This window comes from Heteronotia binoei, chromosome 2 (assembly GCF_032191835.1).
Source record: "Heteronotia binoei isolate CCM8104 ecotype False Entrance Well chromosome 2, APGP_CSIRO_Hbin_v1, whole genome shotgun sequence".
NCBI lineage: Eukaryota > Metazoa > Chordata > Lepidosauria > Squamata > Gekkonidae > Heteronotia > Heteronotia binoei.
This window is the reverse complement of record NC_083224.1, coordinates 181,278,876-181,296,529: the sequence shown is the minus strand read 5'-3', so window position 1 is coordinate 181,296,529 and position 17,654 is coordinate 181,278,876. Positions and strand designations below refer to the sequence as shown.

Sequence of the window (17,654 nt, the reverse complement as noted above, 5' to 3'; positions counted from 1 at the left end):
AGTGGGGAATCAAACCCGGTTCTCCCAGATAAGAGTCTGCACGCTTAACCACTACACCAAACTGGCTTTGGCGATGATCAAGAGCAACAGCTGAAAAGTTCTTTTGCTGTAGGATTGCAAGGTCTAGGCGCATCTCAGTGAAGGGGCCCAGGATGACCAGTGGGGTGGAAACAAGGCTTTGTTGTTGGCCTGCAAAACTGAACCTCAAAGTTCACCTTGGACTTCAGAACCAGTTCCCATTTGCACTCACACTCCCCACTGGGTTTCTGAGTAGGGTGAACTGACACAACCGGTTTCTGACTCTTTTTTCATTCTGTGCATTTTCGTTTGTGCTGGTTTTCCATCTGCCTCATTGCTGTTTCAATTCTTAGGTTGTTTCTGTTGCAGCATATTTATATGCACGGGCTATTTTTACACCACTTTACCCAATTTATATGCAATCGATGCACAGGTGACAGGGGAGGGGAAACGCATACCTTTTTTTCTAGGGAATATTTGGCCCGAGGAAAAGGAGACGGTGTGAAAATATTCACAGGATTGTTTTTCGCAAACTGAAATTGAGATGGGGATATCTGCATCGAACCAGCAAGCCTGTGAAATTTTGTCTTATCCAGTGTCTGAGCTCCTTCTTGCTTAACAAGCCCCACAGAGGTAGAAAGAAATGGTGGTGGTACAGAAGTTGCTTCACGCTGCTCTCCGCAGGTTTGCAAGGTTTTGGGGTTTGATTTAATGTTTCAGTGTTTTAACCTCCTTCTCAGGGTTTCTTAAGAAAAACACTAAATCCCAGGGTAAATGATCAGAAACAAATAGGGTTGCCAGGTCCCCCCAGGCCACCAATCCGGGATGGGATGTAGGGTTGCCAGATTCAGGTTGGGGAACTCCTTGAGATTTGGGGATGGAGCCTGAAAGGACAGGGACCTCAGCAGGGTGCAGTGCCTAGAATCCACCCTCTAGAACATCAGTTTTCTCCATGGGAAGTGATCTCTGTAGTCAGGAGATGAGCTGCAATTCTGCGGGATCCCCAGGTCCACCTGAAAGCTGGCCTCCCCAGAACCAAGAGCTGCCTTCTGTTTGGCTTGGTGGAAGCTTTCTTATTAGTTATGCTTCTCTCCCTCAAAACAACAAGGGCCCACTGGGCTACACTTAGGGTGGCCAACTCTTGGAAGGCCCAAATATGAGCTAGGGGACTGGCCCCATCCATTGGTGGAGTTTAGTTCTGGACCCACCCATCTGGGACAAGAAGTGGAACTCATTGTAGACAAGGGATGGAGTCCAGCTCTGGACCAACCCACCTGGGATGAGGGGTGGAGCTCATTGTAAATAAAGGAACAAAAATATGTAACCTTTCATTGAAATCTTCCTCCGTTCCTGAGGAGTGGAAGGTAGCAAATGTCACCCCCATCTTTAAAACAGGTTCCAGAGGAGATCCGGGAAATTACAGGCCAGTCAGTCTGATTTCATTACTGGGAAGCTTGGTAGAAACTGTTATCAAGGACAGAATGTGTAGGCACATTGATGAACACAAGTTATTGAGGAAGATTCAGCATGGGTTCTGCAAGGGAAGATCTTGCCTCACTAACCTGTTACAGTTCTTTGAGGGGGTGAACAAACATGTGGACAAAGGGGACCCAATAGATGTTGTTTACTTGACTTCCAGAAAGCTTTTGATAAAGTTCTTCTTCAAAGGCTCCTTAGTAAGCTCGAGTCATGGAGTAAAAGGACAGGTCCTCTTGTGGATCAAAAACTGGCTAATTAATAGGAAGCAGAGAGTGAGTATAAATGGGCAGTCTTCGCAGTGGTGGACGGTAAGCAGTGGAGTGCCGCAGGGCTCAGTACTGGGTCCCATGCTCTTTAACTTGTTCATTAATGATTTGGAGTTGGGAGTGAGCAGTGAAGTGGCCAAGTTTGCAGATGACACTAAATTGTTCAGGTTGGTGAGAACCAGAGAAGATTGTGAAGCACTCCAAAGGAATTTGTTGAGGCTGGGTGAATGGGCGTCAATGTGGCAGATGAGGTTCAATGTGGCCAAGTGCAAAGTAATGCACATTGGGGCCAAAAATCCCAGCTACAAATACAAGTTGATTGGTTGTGAACTGGCAGAGACTGATCTTGGGGTCGTGGTAGATAACTCACTGAAAATGTCAAGACTGTGTGCGATTGCAATAAAAAAAAGGCCAACGCCATGCTGGGAATTATTAGGAAGGGAATTGAAAACAAATCAGCCGGTATCATAATGCCCCTGTATAAATTGATAGTGCAGTCTCCTTTCGAACAGTGTGTACAATTCTGGTCACCGCACCTCAAAAAGAATATTATAGCACTGGAAAAAGTACAGAAAAGGGTAACTGGAATGATTAAAGGTTTGAAACACTTTCCCTATGAAGAAAGGTTAAAACGCTTGGGGCTCTTTAGCTTGGAGAAACGTCGACTGCGGGGTGACATGATAGAGGTTTACAAGATTATGCATGGAATGGAGAAAGTAGAGAAAGAAGTACTTTTCTCCCTTTCTCACAATACAAGAACTCATGGGCATTCAATGAAATTGCTGAGCAGTCAGGTTGAAACAGATAAAAGGAAGTACTTCTTCACCCAAAGGGTAATTAACATGTGGAATTCACTGCCACAGGAGGTGGTGGTGGCTACAAGCATAGCCAGCTTCAAAAGGGGATTGGATAAAAATATGGAGCAGTGGTCCATCAGTGGCTATTAGCCACAGTATATATGTATTTTGGCCACTGTGTGACACAGAGTGTTGGACTGGATGGGCCATTGGCCTGATCCAACATGGCTTTTCTTATGTTCTTAAGTGGGAACCTCCTGTGCCCAGGACAGAGCTGGAGGGTGGAAAGACAGAGCAACAGAGTCAAAGGGCAGAGTGAATGCAAAATAATGGTACTACCCCAAACTGGCTCTCCGTGTCCTAGGATTCTGTGCTTCACTCCCAAATAGTAAGTCCAGTCCAAGATTGTAGCTAATGGACAAATCTGCATTAGAAACCTAATACATAATCAACAGGTACTGCACCCTCCTAAGCAGAGTTAACACCTTGAGCTCTGGACTTGGAAGGATGTAAATCTGGGTCAGATTGCTCTGTAATTCACAGCTATCTGCCTCTCTCTACCCTCTCTCTCTCATCCTCTGAGGAGAGAGAGGGAAGCAAAAAAAGATAACCAGTTCAGAAGCTTTCCACTTAAGCTGGAGGAAGGGTTCATTCTTTGCTGACTGGAGTGTTTGGGGCCAATGGCTACATAAGCAAAGTGCTTTGAAAGCACTATTTAAAATGCTAATAATTATTATTGTTCTGAGTCCCCTGAATTTTTGCTTGTGCTCTCAGGCTCCCTTCCCTGATCTCTTTCTTTCTCTCTGTGTGACTTTCCTGATCTCCTTCCTTTATCCATGTAGCACTAACGAAGCCCCAGCAAATGATACACAGATTGCTGTGCCTCCCCAAGAACTGAACCCTGCCGAAGCCCACTTAGAGTCATTCAAAAGCAAGGATGCCAGTCCAACAGAGCAAGGTGGCAGCAGCCTGGACACAAGCGAGCAAGCCCTCTTGGACGACCTGCCGATGGATACATGCCGGACAATCAGCAGGAGCGAACCCGATCTCTCGTCCGTCACCACCAACATGGAGAAAGTCACAGAGAGCACCACCATCATGATTGATGTCCAAGACTCTGCTGTGGTACAGAGTGAGGACCTCTCTCTCTTCTCCTGTTTGCTTGACAATGAAATCTTAGCAGGTTAAGGGATCTTGAGATGTGCTGGACTTGTTGGTGGGAGAACCTCATATCAGAGTAAAAGTAGCTTAAATGTCTTATCAGTGTTGTCTCACTCAGGAGGCTCAAAGCAGAAAATAGGAGGTACCACTTTGACCACTTCCTTACTGGCACTTGGTACCAACTCATGCCAGCTTTCTTTGACCTCTGCCTCCTGTCGCTGTTGCTAGGACATGGAGGAAGGTGTCTCATAAGTGTGGTGTACTCAGGCATGAACACTGTTTCCTTTCTTTGCCCTTAACAGCTTGCTAATTGATAGATTGATGTGTAAATGCAACATCTTTGAACAGCAGTGTAGTTTAACAGGGAGAGGATAAGATGTGAAAGTTCTCTTGGTGGCATTGTATCTGGAATGGCCCACTTCTCTTGGTGACATTGTACCTGGAATGGAACAAGTTTCCTCGGGAGGTGGTGGGCTCACCTTCCTTGGAGGTTTTTAAACAGAGGCTAGATGGCCATCTGACAGCAATGTGAATTTAGGGGGAGGTATTTGTGAGTTTCCTGTATTGTGAAGGGGTTGGACTAGATGACCCAGGAGGTACTTTCCAACTCTATGATTCTATGAATTCATGCATGCAAGTCATCAAGTAATAAACCACTATGGATGCATACAACAGCTGTACCGGCTTTCAGGCTCTGAGAATCAGGTGCCAAAAGTCAGGAGTCCAAGATTAGGGGTCTAGAAGTCAGGCAAGGCAGAGTCGTTCAATCCAGGGTTCAAGGTCCAGAGGTCAGGTAAGGCCGTGTAATGGTTTTTTAGGCTGGTTTTATAGCCCTACGCTTAAGGGTCATGCTTGCAACCAGTTACTCAGAAGCAATCCTGCAACTACTCATCTTAATTCTTCATTATCAGCAAGCAGCTGGTGTCAGGCCAGGAAGCGTGCACTTTGCCATCTTGTCTGTTGCTTTGTTCTCAGCCTTTGTCTGCAGTACTCTAAGGGTGTAGGTGATATTGGGAAGGACCAGCTGAGGTTCACTTGCTGAATCAGAGCTGGAGGGTGCTTGTAGCTCTGCACCAGCTGCTGGTTGCCAATCCTGACAAGCCTGCAGCTCCTCTTCTTGTTGGTTAGCTTCTGTTAAACTCAAGGCTGGCCACACAAGGCTCCTCTTCTCCTGAGCCTGTTGTGGGGAGGGCAGGATATAAATTGAAAAATCATCCATTTTCAGTGGGTTCAGGGCTGGTTACACAAAGCTCTTCTTCCCCTGAGGAGTACCCAGCAGTGCTTCTCTCAGGCTGACCCATGACACTGATCTCTGTTGCCTGGAGATCAGTTGTAATAGGGGGAGATCTCCAGCCTCCAGCTGGTGGCTGGCAACCCTATCAAGCCAGTGCTTATGCCTTGGTTGGGAAACCCAAACTGGGAACCTTCTGCTGAGGACAGAACAGGCTACCATTGAGGCTGAGGCCTGGACTCTTTGTCTCCCCCCTCCCAATGCCCCTGGGGAGAAGCAGGGAGCCATTTCTACTGGAATAAATGTAGAGGCAAAGCCCCCTGCACAGTTGTCCTAATGAATAGCAGCTGCTTTTACTTCTAAAACAAGTCTACAAAGAGATACAGTCCAGTTGTTTAAGTATCTCATCTGATTTGGCTTTCAGATGGAGTGGCTGCTGGGCTAGGGATGCCAGCCTGTCAGTGGAAACCTGGAGATCTCTTGCTATCACAGTTGACTTCCAGATTATCAAGATCAGTTCCCTGGGAGAAAATAGTGGCTTTGGAGGGTGGATTCTGTGGCATACCCTTAAGGGGTCCCTCCGGTCCCCAAACCTTGCCTCCCCCCCCCCCCCCCCGCAATCTCCTGGTATTTCCAAACCCAGAGCTGGCAATCCTATGCTGGGCACAGGAGACCTAGTCCAGTAAAACTGTTCTTATGAATTCAGACCCGCTTGCTTTCTCCTCTTAGTCACTTTCCAAAGCCTTGAGAAAGTATTTTTCCTCTGCCTCAAGGTGAAACATTTTAAATGTGGGTATTAGTGAAGCAGCACCACTGAAAATGCCTTGTTAAAGCCTCCTTTTGTCTCTTGGCTTGACAGCTCCCCTCTCTCTCTTTTCTTTTCATCTCTTCCTAATCACCTTCTAACAAACTGCAGAACCAGGAGGTGAGAATGTAAAACAGCAGTTGCTGCTTCCACACACACACTTTCTCTGGTATTCCCAAGCAGCCAGTGCATTGGTGTTGGGTTTGCATTGCGCAAAGGCATGCTAGACAGGGCTCTGTTTAGGCTGTTGTGCTCTGGAAGGGCATAAAAAGTCATACCAGGCACAGAATTCAGCTGTCTGCAAATGTCAGTTTTCAGTTTTGACAAAATGCTTTATGTGTTTTGAGGATGAATACGGACAATCGTTGATCATTTGTTTGTTTTCTATAAACTGGGCATTAGTACTACCCCAGTGAGTAAAATGTTTCCTACTCTTCTCTACTGGATCAGAAATCTAGGGGACCAGGGAAAAGGGAGTAAGATCCTCCTCCTGATGCAGGACGATGTAAACAACCAGCTGACTGGGTTGTTCTATGCACGTGGGAGAATTCAACCAAAGGGCAGCACCTAATCAAGTCTTGGAAACCAGAAGCACTGCTGAATAGGGAGGGGCACGAACTTGAAAAATTGTAATTCATTTCATTTTGTGGTTCAATCCCCGATTCGGTAGTTCATTTAATTTCTTTTTAAAAAAAATCAGAACAAATAGTGGTTCGTTGATTCATTTGGTTAAGAAAGGCATGGAACGGCCCCTGCAAGGGCTAGAAATCGCAAGCACTCTATGACATGCCCAGCACGATGACATCACCCAGAAGTGATGTTATGCTGGGCAAGTCACTGGGGGGACACTCTATCACTTTGGGGGAAACTCTATGAGAACCACAGAGATTTTCCCCAAGTGATAGAGGGCGATTTTCCCCAGCGATGTGCCCGACATGATAATGTCGCTTCTGGGTGACATCATTGTTCTGGGCATGTTACACCGTAGAGACCTGCCAATCAAGCATTGCCTGGAAATCAGTTGCCTTGGCACCAGCCTGTCTGCTAAAAATGAACCAATAATGACACAAATGAACCACCTCAAAAAACAAGCAGTTTCATTTTTATTTTGTGCACAGTGCAATTTGCTCAACCAATTCGTAATGAACCACGAGTCCACCATTTTTAACATGAATCCTGATTCTACTACTGAATAAGATTCTCTTTGGTCAGGAGGCAGCATTTCAATAGCATGGTTTGTTGTTCTTTCCCAGATCCTGAATAAATTATGCCTATCTTTTCTGCAGAAGTTATCTTTTCTTAGTGCAGAAATTGCATGGCTTGAGTTCAGAATGGTCATGCTTTTATTATTTTTTTTCATAGCATTAGCGCAGCCATGTGTTAACTTGACCTGGCTGCATGCAAGTGAAGTAGAAGCTGCCTTAAGATTAGGCTTGTTGCTTTTAAGAAAGGAAAGGATGTTTTTGATTGACATTGAAATCCACAGGAAACTAGGAACTAGGAAAAGCGAGGCAGGCATTCTAACTAGCTGTCTCACAAGGGCCAAAATACACAATATGTGTGATGCAGGTCGAATCACAGGTGCCTGACCCAACTTGTATAATGGGGGCAGGGCTTTTTTTATAGCAGGAACTCCTTTGCATATTAGGCCACACATCCCTGATGTAGCCAATCCTCCAAGAGCTTACAGGGCCTACTGTAAGCTCTTGGAGGATTGGTTACATCAGGGGTGTGTGGCCTAATATGCAAAGGAGTTCTTGCTACAAAAAAGGCCCTGAATGGGGGGAATTCATCTTCAAAGCCTTCAGTTGCTGTCCTTGGCTGAGGAGGGGGGGGGCGGTAAGAGAGAATGAGTATGTGTTGCCCTCTTGGAGGTCGGAGAGAGAGGGAGGAAAGAAGGGACAGTTGGAAAAAAGGAACTTCCTAAGATTAGCAGTCTAGGTAACAAAGGGAGAGCAGCAGATCAGACAAGAGGAAAGCAGACAGAAGGATTTGATATGTCCACCTTACTAGTTCTACTGCCTACAATACTGGGGCCCTTGCTGTGAAGAAACGCCTCATTGTCCTTCACTTCCAACACCATGATATTAGGCTTTGCAGCTGTTCAGAATATAGCATTTGCTGTCGAGTTTTTACAAAGACTGTAATTAGGGGTGTGACCGCGTATTAAGGAAAAGGAAACTTCAGTCCCCTGCCATGTCTGTACAGTTCTCCCATAATGACTTCAGGCATGAGACCTTATTGGGCAACTGGAGAAAAAAATTAACCCATCATCTTCCATTGTCCTTCAGTCTCATAGCCATAGTGCCAATATTACAGAGAAATGGCCTTGAATTGCCATGTTTACCCATCACAGCTGGTCCCACCCACAAAATTGGGCTGTTTTATTCCTACTGGTATGGCCAAACTGGAAACTAAGGAGTGCGTTATTCTAGGATTTTTCTCTGATCTGATTCCCACCTTCTGCCTCCAGAACCTCAAAGACATCTCTCTTGGTTGTAGCCAAGTCGTTGATGTGGATATCCAAGAGGGCAAAATGACTGTAGGGCACTAGATGTTCCTTACTTGACACAGTTGTTTCTAAGCCACAGTGCAGCATAAAGTTGCATGGGTGCCACTGACCTTAAGCAAGTCATTCTACGCCTGCGTTGGGCCCTGTTCCTGCTTGCGTGTTCTTTTTGTGTATTCTTTTCTATCTGGAACAGAAACAAGACTTGTTCGTTTTACAGTTAGCAACAAGACCGATGGAGAGGCCAGCCCTTTGAAGGAGGCGGAGGCCAAAGAAGACGAAGGGGAGGAGACGGAGAAGAAGAAAAAGCGGAAGAAGGAGAAGAGGACGGGCAAGCCGATGGTTCCGCACAGTTCTATGTTCATTTTCAGCACCACAAACCCGTGAGAGTTCTCCTTGTGTTTTCTGAATGCTTGAATGGCTTAAGATAGTGGTTTCCAAACTGTGCTTTGGAGAAGTGTGGTGGTCCTTGAAAACATAACGGGCTCCTAACTGAGAACTAACAATGGGCAGGTTTGTCACAAAGCAGCCCTATCACTGCCAGACGTCCTCTAAAATGTGCCGCTAGCAACCCTGCTCCTTAAAACCAGGGCTTTTTTTGTAGCAGGAACTCCTTTGCATATTAGGCCACACACCCCTGATGCAGCCAGTCCTACAAGAGCTTATAGGACCAGGGACGGATTAATCCCTGTGGAGGCCCCTACACAGTCAAAATCTTGGCGGCCCCCTCAGAAATTATGAGTTGGAGCAGTCGCCCCACTGCCTGTGGCCCCCACTGCAGCCTGCAGGTGCTGTCTCAAAAGCTCCTTTGACAAAGCTGCAGGGGAGAGGCAGAGAGAGGCAAACTTGGCGATGATACCAGCATCAGCCACACCAGGCAAGTTGGGCAAAGAGCAGCTCAGTTGTTGGCTGCATGTGCAGGCTGGGAGGTCTGCAAACAGAGGGGGAGGCGGGAAATGGGGGGGGGAGCTAGTCTGGGGCTCCTAAAGGCATGGGAGCTCATAGGCCAGTGCCTATTTGGCCTAATTGTTAATCCAGCCCTGTTCAGGGCTGCTCTTACAGGGCCTACTGTAAGCCCTTGGAGAATTGGCTACATCAGGGGAGTGTAGCCTAATATGCAAAAGAGTTCCTGCTACAAAAATAGCCCTGTGTTAAAACTAAAGACTTTGAAGACCAGCTGCTTGGTATTACAGCGGAAGTTGCCATGAGATAGAGCAAATGTGCAGGATGACAGTTAGGTTTGGATTTCAATAGAAACCTTGCGGTGCACGTAACAAGTTTTTATTCTAGCATAAGCCTTCATGGATGAGAGCCCTTATTGTCAAATACATGTAGCGGGTCCTGGTCTGATATTCATAGTTATGGAGGCGGGAGGGGGAGATCAACAGCAAGGTCAAAGAGCACAAAACTACGGTGAGCTGTAATTATATAAAATTGAAATACAATCAAGAAAAGTATAACAACCATTCACAGTAGCAGTGATTGGCAGTCCCTTGTCCCAAGTTTTCCCTACTAGTTGACCATCTGGGGAGGAAAATGGGAACAATGAGCTGGCTCTTTGCTTGGGTAGCTGTTCTTGGATAGCCACCTGGGTTCTGGAGTTCTTCAATGTCATTGATCGTAATTTTAAGGGGAACCCTAATTTTTTTTTTTTTTAAGTCATGTACTTCTACACACCTGAAGTTTCCCCAGGTTTGCAGAACTTAAAATTGTACCCGTGGCTGGCTTTGTTGTTTAGATTCTTTCATTCACGCAGGGGCCAAGTCTTGACTGTAAAGTCCGTGAAGATTACAATTCTAGAACACTGGATACTACTACAAGAATCATTGGTTGCCTCTTAGTTCTCCTCCTGTTTCAAAACTGATGAACAAATCTTAGGCAAAATGCGCAGTACAGAGTAGAAATACGATAATATTCAGAATTCATAAAAGTAATGACTTTCAAATGATCAGCCGACATTTAGAGATGCATCTAAGGAGCTTCTGGCTAACATTGTCATCTTGTGGTTGAAGAGGAAACTGCATCTTCCTTTGAAGATGGCAGGAATTCTTTTTTCAAAGGCAACGTCCATGCACAGTTTGACCCAAAGGAAACAGTTACAAAAATGAAGGACAGGAATAAACTGATGAACTATAATGTTGATTCTCTACAGGTTCAGTTAGTAATCTTGTGGTTTGGTCTATGCAGCTCATGGTGCTAGTAGACCCCCCCCCCCAGTTAAGAACAGGGATAATATAGCTAATGTCTCTTTAAAAGGCAATTTATGCAGAGTAAAAATTGTCAGATTGGCATTAGATTAATTTTGCATAAGAGTAGCGTTAGTACATTAGTTAAGAGAACAAAGAGACATTTATTTAGTTATTTCATGTATATCCTGCCTTCTCCTCAATGGCAAACCCTCCCTAACTCTTTGGAGTTCTTCAGAAGTTTGAATATAGGTGGACTTCTGGGATTTGGAGAATGCTGAGCTGACCTGCCTCTCTAAGAGGGGCAGACTGGAGCTTCTGTTCAAAGTAGTAAAGGGCAAATTTTTGCCTTCTGCCTACTTTACTCAGTGAGAGATTAGTTCAAGATATGCACAGGAAACTTTGAGGAGATTTACCTTGGCTAAAAGGTAGACCCGGGTGGGGGGGCTCCTTTGAGGGATCCCCAGAGAAGAGTTGCATATTCATCATCTGCAGAAGCTTACAGAGTCATTTATTTGACATAAGCTTGACAAGATCCTAATCTTTGCGACTGCTAAACATCTGATGCTGTACGAGACCAGTGTTGATCTGGTTAACCTTAGAAAAAGGTACTGATTGCTATCTACCATTCCGGGATTATTTTAAAGCAAATAAAATAATAATAGAAGGTGGGAAAGAGAAAGTTTGAAAGCTTGGAAGAAGAAGAGGAGAAGGGGTGAATTTTGGACTTTGTTAAATTAAGGACAGTGTTAAAAATTGGAAAGGAATTTATTGTTTTGTCTACCTGTGGTCGTGGAGTGAAAGCACCATCATCAGAGATCTGCAGTTTCTACAGTCAACACAGGAAATACGTCAAGTATCGTGAGACTTTGTTACCAGTGAGAACATGACTTGGGGCAAGCAAAGCAGGAAGTAACTATTGAAGAAGTGGACCTACTCTAGGATTGTATTACCGTAGAAAAACATTGGCGACCATTACTGGGAGGCTAAATTTTAAAAAAATTAATATCTGAGCCTGGGAAGGTCGGAGGATGGCGAAATTAGGCTCATTTGAAAGGGCAAGTTCTAATCTATCAAACCTGATAGTTGAAATTTAATTTGGTGATATCAAATTTTTCGCTGTTTTTTTAATGTCAGAGTCAAAGGTAACCCGTCAAAGGGCTGCCTCATTGGAGAAGATGCAAGATCAGTTGGAAGCAGTGGAAGCTAGGATGATGAAAGGGGTGGAAAAGATGATAAATGCTTGCAAAAAAAGAACATAAAAAAGATATTGAGGACTTTAAAAAAGAAATGGAAGAGCTTAGAAATGAAACAGTGGTGGTGTCAAAAAAAGTGCAGGAGATAGAAGGGAAAGTTAAACTCCAGGATTCCACCTTATTAAAAATAACAATCTATGACTGTAAATTGATGGAGACACAAATACGTCTGAGAAGAGTACCTGAAGAAGAAGGGACAGACTTAAAAGAACATGTAATAAAAATAATTGCTGATTTCTTGGAGGAAGATCCTGAAGGGACTAGAAATATGTATGATTATATGTATAGAGTGAATTCATCATATGCCAAGAAAAATAACTTACCAAGAGATGTAGCTATAAGATATATGACAAAAGAAATGGTGGGGAAAATCTTGAATAAAAATTTTGAAAAGACATTGATAGTGGGAGGAAGCAGAGTAAGAATAATGAAAGAATTGCCAAGACAAGTGATAAATGACAGGAGAACATATAAGAAATTAACAGAAAAACTACATGACAATGGAATGAGGTATAGATGGATAATACCTGAAGGTTTGAGTTTTGAGCTTCAAGGAGGAAGGATTACAATTACAAATACAATTACAAATACATAGGAGCTGCGTAAATTTTATGAAGAGAATAAAGAATTTGCACCATGATGGATTATAAATTATTATCTTGGAATGTAAACGGACTAAATTCACCACAAAAAAGAAAGGCAATACTTCATTGGATTAAAAAACAAAACGAATATAATTTGTTTACAAGAGGTTTATATTAAACAAGGGGATTATAGATTTTTATGGAATAAACAATTGTGACTGGAGTTTTTTTCATTGGCTGAACAGAGGAAAAGGGATGTGATTTCTTGTATTAAACAAGAATTAGACCCAAAAATAATATTTAAGGATGAAGATGGAAGATTTATGGCAGTAGAAGTAATAATAAATGCGAAAAAAACCTTATTATTGGGACTTTTTTAAAAAGACATTATAAAACAACTTGATGAAGTGGCATATGACAAGGTCATGATTATGGGAGACTTTAATGGAACAATTCAAAATACATTGGACAGATCTGGGGAAAAAATAACAATAAAGAAGGAAAATTGCCAAAATCCTTCTTTGAACTGGTTAAACAAGAAAATCTGGAAGATATTTGGAGAAAATTTAATCCTGAAGTACGAGATTATACATTTTTTTCAGCAAGACATAATACTTTTTCCAGAATTGACATGTTATGGGGTACAAAGGACTTAGGCCTTATAACTAAGAAAATAGAGATCTTGCCGAAGATAGGTGCAGATCATAACCCAATATTATGGATTACAAAATTGTCTAAAAAAGTGAGAAGATGGGGATTAAATGAAGATTTACTACAAAATAAAGAATTAGTGACATCTCTAGAAAATGAAACTAAAGCTTTCTTCCAAATAAATGATAAAGATGATGTAGAATTTCAGATGGTGTGGGATGCTTATAAAGCTGTAATGAGAGGAATATTGATTACATTAAACAATAAGGACAAAGGGGCAAAAGAAAAACAGATGTTGGACATTCAAAATGAAATAAAGAAAAAAGAAGGGGAACTGAGGAAAAGGCCAGGGAAAAAGAAAATTATAAGGGAGATTACAATACTACAAGTACAAATGAGACATTTGTTAAATAATGAATTGGAATGGAATTTGAAAAAATTACAACAGAAGTCCTTTGAGAGAGCAAATAAACTTGGAAAGTATTTTGCCTGGCAACTGAAGAAAAAGAGAGGAAGTAAAATTATTAATAAAATTGTAGTTGATGGAAGAGAGATGGTAGATCAAGAAGAAATAAAGAGAGAATTTTTCAAGTACTGTGCTAAATTATTTAAAGGTGTTAAAGTAAAGAAGGAAAGGATGGAAGCGTATTTGCAAAAGATTAAAATAGCACCCTTAATTGAATATATGAAAACAATTTTGAATAATCCAATTGAAAAAATAGAAATTGAAGCAGCGATTAATGCAATGAAAATTGGAAAAGCACCTGGGCCAGATGGATATACGGCAAAAATTTTTAAAATTTTTAAAGAATTAGTCCCGAAACTTCAAAAATTGATAAATATGATAAGAATAAAAGGGGAATACCAAATACATGGAAGGAAGCTGTAATTTCTTTGATTCCTAAGGAAGATAGAGATGTCACGAATGTAAAGAACTATTGACCAATTTCATTACTAAATAATGACTATAAGATATATACAAGAATTTTGGCAGAATGACTTAAACAATATTTGATAAATTTCATAAAGGAAGACCAAGCGGGATTTCTCCCTAAAAGGCAAATAAGAGACAATATTAAAACTGTTGTAAATATTGGAATGGTCTTTCTTGCACATAAGGGAGACAAATCTATATATGTGTGTGTGTGTGTGTGTGTGTGTGTTCTGTTATTCTTCAGGGCAAGACAGCAAAAACACAAAGGCTAAGGGTTAAGTGCTCATCTTGTTGTGAATGTGATCTCACATTTTTGATTTTTAACACAAAAATGTGATCTCACATTTTTGACTTTTAACAAAGTTTCTATTTTTCTTTAATTACTGCTAAGGCCATCAAAGTCAACCAGTCTCCTGAATACTTGATGGATACCTATCCATGTTTGACACTAAGGGAGAAATCTATCACTTTGGGGGAGCTTTAAAGGAATCAGTTTGGGAAAACAGGGCCATAAAAAGTCATTTGGCCAGTGTAATTAAAATTCCTATGTTGGGGTATGGATCTATGACACAAATGATCTCTGATTGGATATTCCACATATGACACTCTGATTTTCCATTGGTGTGACACTCTGCCTTTCATTGGGTAATTGAATTGCTTGATGTGATGTAATTTACCCTAGAAAACAGGCAACCCCACCTGTCAGGTTAGGGCAGAGAAGAAGAGAAGAGAAGGAAAGGAAAGGAAAGGAAAGGAAAAAAGGAAAGAAAAGGGATTCCTCCATCCTCCCCTCCCTCCATCCCTCCTACCCTCACCCCCCCCCCTTCTTCTCAAGAGAAATCTCCCTCCAGAGGCCTTGCATTTTTCTCTGAGCCTACCCTGCAAGATCTAGGTATTGTATCACCTTCCCCCATCCATACTTATTCAGCTAACCTCTTGTATTCCTCTTGTATGCTTGAAGTTGTTTGATTGGGATGTAACTATTTGAAACCCTATACCTATAATAAAATCCATTATTAACCAAAGGATTTTCAGTGGTCTATCTCCGTAGACTTTGACAGAGATCTCTGCTCACCTCACCTCTCGTAGACTCACCATTTTGAGCTAAGAAATATTAATATTCCCCAGTAAAAAGTTAGTTGAGGTGTAACAGAAGTTGGTAGAGAATGCGGGCACGACTGCTCACCTCACCTCTCGTAGACTCACCATTTTGAGCTAAGAAATATTAATATTCCCCAATAAAAAGTTAGTTGAGGTGTAACATGGCCTGATATGCAAATAGGTTCCTGCTGTGCTTTTTCGATCAAAAAGGCTCCAAATGGATACGGTGAAGGTGGTTTTTGAGTTCAGAAAAGGATAACTAACGGGGGACATGACAGAAAAATAGTTTGGAAAAGGCATAGAAAAGCTAAAACCAAAAGTTGTCTACCAAGAATGGTTAAAAGACTGGTGGTTTTTGAGTTCAGAAACAGGATAACTAAAGGGGGACATGATAGAAGTTTATATTTTGTGCAAGAACTGCTTCTTCCTTTCCCAAAGTATGGAGCCTCAAATCACTGAATGAAAATGATGGGCTGTAGTTTCAGAAGAGAAGAAATGAAATACTTCTTCTTGTGATTAACTTGTAGAACTCACTGCCATGGGAGTTGGTAGTAGTCACTTTAAAGGGGGATTAGAAGATGGACCATCAATGGCTGATAGCCGAGTGAGACTCTCATGTTGCAGGATAGGTCTCAATTCCAGTTACTGGGAGGCAGCAGCAGGGGGAGACCTTGGCCTCCATGTCTCTGCTTGTTGGATTTCCTGGGGTATTTGGCTGACCACTGTGGAAAGCAGGATGATGGATTAAATGAACTGCTGGTTTGATCCAGCAGAGCTCTTTATACAATCTTATCAGTGCCTTGTTACTCTTGACAGCCTTTTAAAGTACCAGAATTGCATGCGACCAGTGCAATAGTTGGCCCTTGCTGAAATGCTCTTCTGTTGTTTCTCAAACAGGATCCGGCGAGCTTGCCATTACATTGTCAACCTGCGGTACTTTGAGATGTGCATTCTTCTGGTGATCGCGGCAAGCAGCATCGCCTTGGCAGCGGAGGATCCTGTCCTGACCAACTCAGAGAGGAATAAAGTGATTACTTGGTTTCTTGACAATTCTACCACAGGCCCAGGGGTGGGTGGAGTTTAACAGTGGGAATGACCTTCAGTTCCCCATAGTTCAGCACAGAGGTGAGCCAACCACTTAAGAGAATCACATTGTGCAGCTCTTTCTGGGTTGTAGCAGTTCAGACTTCTTGAAGTTGCCATGCTGGAACTCTTCTTTGTTTTTCCCAGAGCTCTGGTTACCCATTTGGTGTACTGGTTAAGAGCAGCAGACTCTAATCGGGAATCCCCAATTCTCCACATGCAGCCAGATGGGTGACCTTAGCCCAGCCACAGTTCTCTCAGAGCTGTTCTTTCAAGGGTAATTATCTGAGAGCTCTCTCAGCCCTATCTCCTCACAGGGTGTCTGTTGTGGGGAGAGGAAGGGAAGGCGATTATGAGATGCTCTGAGACTCCTTCAGGTAGTGAAGGGCAAGGTTGAAAACCAAGTCAAATTCCTCCTCCTCCTTTTTCTTCTTTCTCCTTCTCATCCCTGGGACTTTCTCACAAGAATTTCTTCATAAGCATAAATCTGTGGGGTAGCTATGATAGTCACAGCATATGAATCCACTTTACAGTAACCTTCTTACTATGAGTCACTGGCATGATTAAAACTTAGCCTGGACTCTTAGAGTAAATTTGCTCCACTCTCAATGGAGAATTGATCTTTGACCACAACATTGGTGGAAAGTTGATGGTGTCAGAAATAGTTTCTTAATGGTCAGTGAAAAACATTGTGCCAACAATGCCAACCATTGATAATTCTCAGAACCCAGCTCTTGTGTCATTGAGGAGTGGGGCAAGGCAAATGATGTCATGTGTTCAACAAGTTCAGGTTTTCTAGTTGCTTAGAGAAGCATGCAAATCTTTATAGGAACCAGGGAGTATCCACAGAAGTTCTTCCTTAGAAGATCTGATCTCCCCTTGTGTGGTTATTTGTAGGGTGAATCCCATGCCAGCATCATCCAGGTTACTAGCTTAAAATCCACGGCTGACTCTGAGTCTCATGTAGTGGTTAAGTGTGCTGACTCTTATCTGGGAGAACCAGGTTTGCCTCCCCACTCCTCCACTTGCAGCTGCTGGAATGGCCTTGGGTCAGTCATAGCTCTCTCCAGAGTTGTCAATGAAAGGGTAGCTGCTGTAAGAGCTCTCTCCGCACCACATACCTCACAGGGTGTCTGTTGTGGGGGGGGGAAGGTAATGGAGATCATCTTCTTCTTCTTCTTTGGAATTCACTGTAAGGGGAAGATCAATAGTTGGCAAAGAAAAAAGTTTTAACTAAGAAACAAAGTCATCTTAAGGAACAGAACAGAGTCAGAAGTAGGGACAAACAAAGAAGTCAACTGGGGGAAATCAAGCGCAGAGATGTGAGGGAGGAGTATGCATCTCCTTTATACTTTACACACTGCAAGACTGTAGAATCTTTGCTGCCTTATTTTAAACATTGAAAAATAACATGTGTACTGCTGAGTCTGTTAATGCATGGTCTCAGTTTCCTATCCCTAATTCAGTGTTATATACATTTTTTTCCCCTTGATTCCCCAAGGTAGTAATTAGTGAACCATTGTGAATAGCAAATTAGCTTGGAGGAGGACGGATACTGTTGGCAGGAGGGGTTTTATGTAAGAATTGGGAAGT

The 17,654-nt window shown here is 42.7% G+C and overlaps 1 protein-coding gene across 1 annotated transcript in view; it reads left to right on the top strand.

Annotated features, from left to right (window-relative positions):
• CACNA1E (calcium voltage-gated channel subunit alpha1 E) overlaps positions 1 to 17,654 on the top strand; it is a 605,524-nt gene that overhangs the window by 469,528 nt on the left and 118,342 nt on the right. Inside the window, exons 23-25 of the mRNA XM_060232603.1 lie at positions 3,403 to 3,692; positions 8,487 to 8,649; positions 15,876 to 16,005. Coding sequence (XP_060088586.1) covers positions 3,403 to 3,692; positions 8,487 to 8,649; positions 15,876 to 16,005 — 583 coding nt within the window. The remainder of the gene's footprint in view (positions 1 to 3,402; positions 3,693 to 8,486; positions 8,650 to 15,875; positions 16,006 to 17,654) is intronic.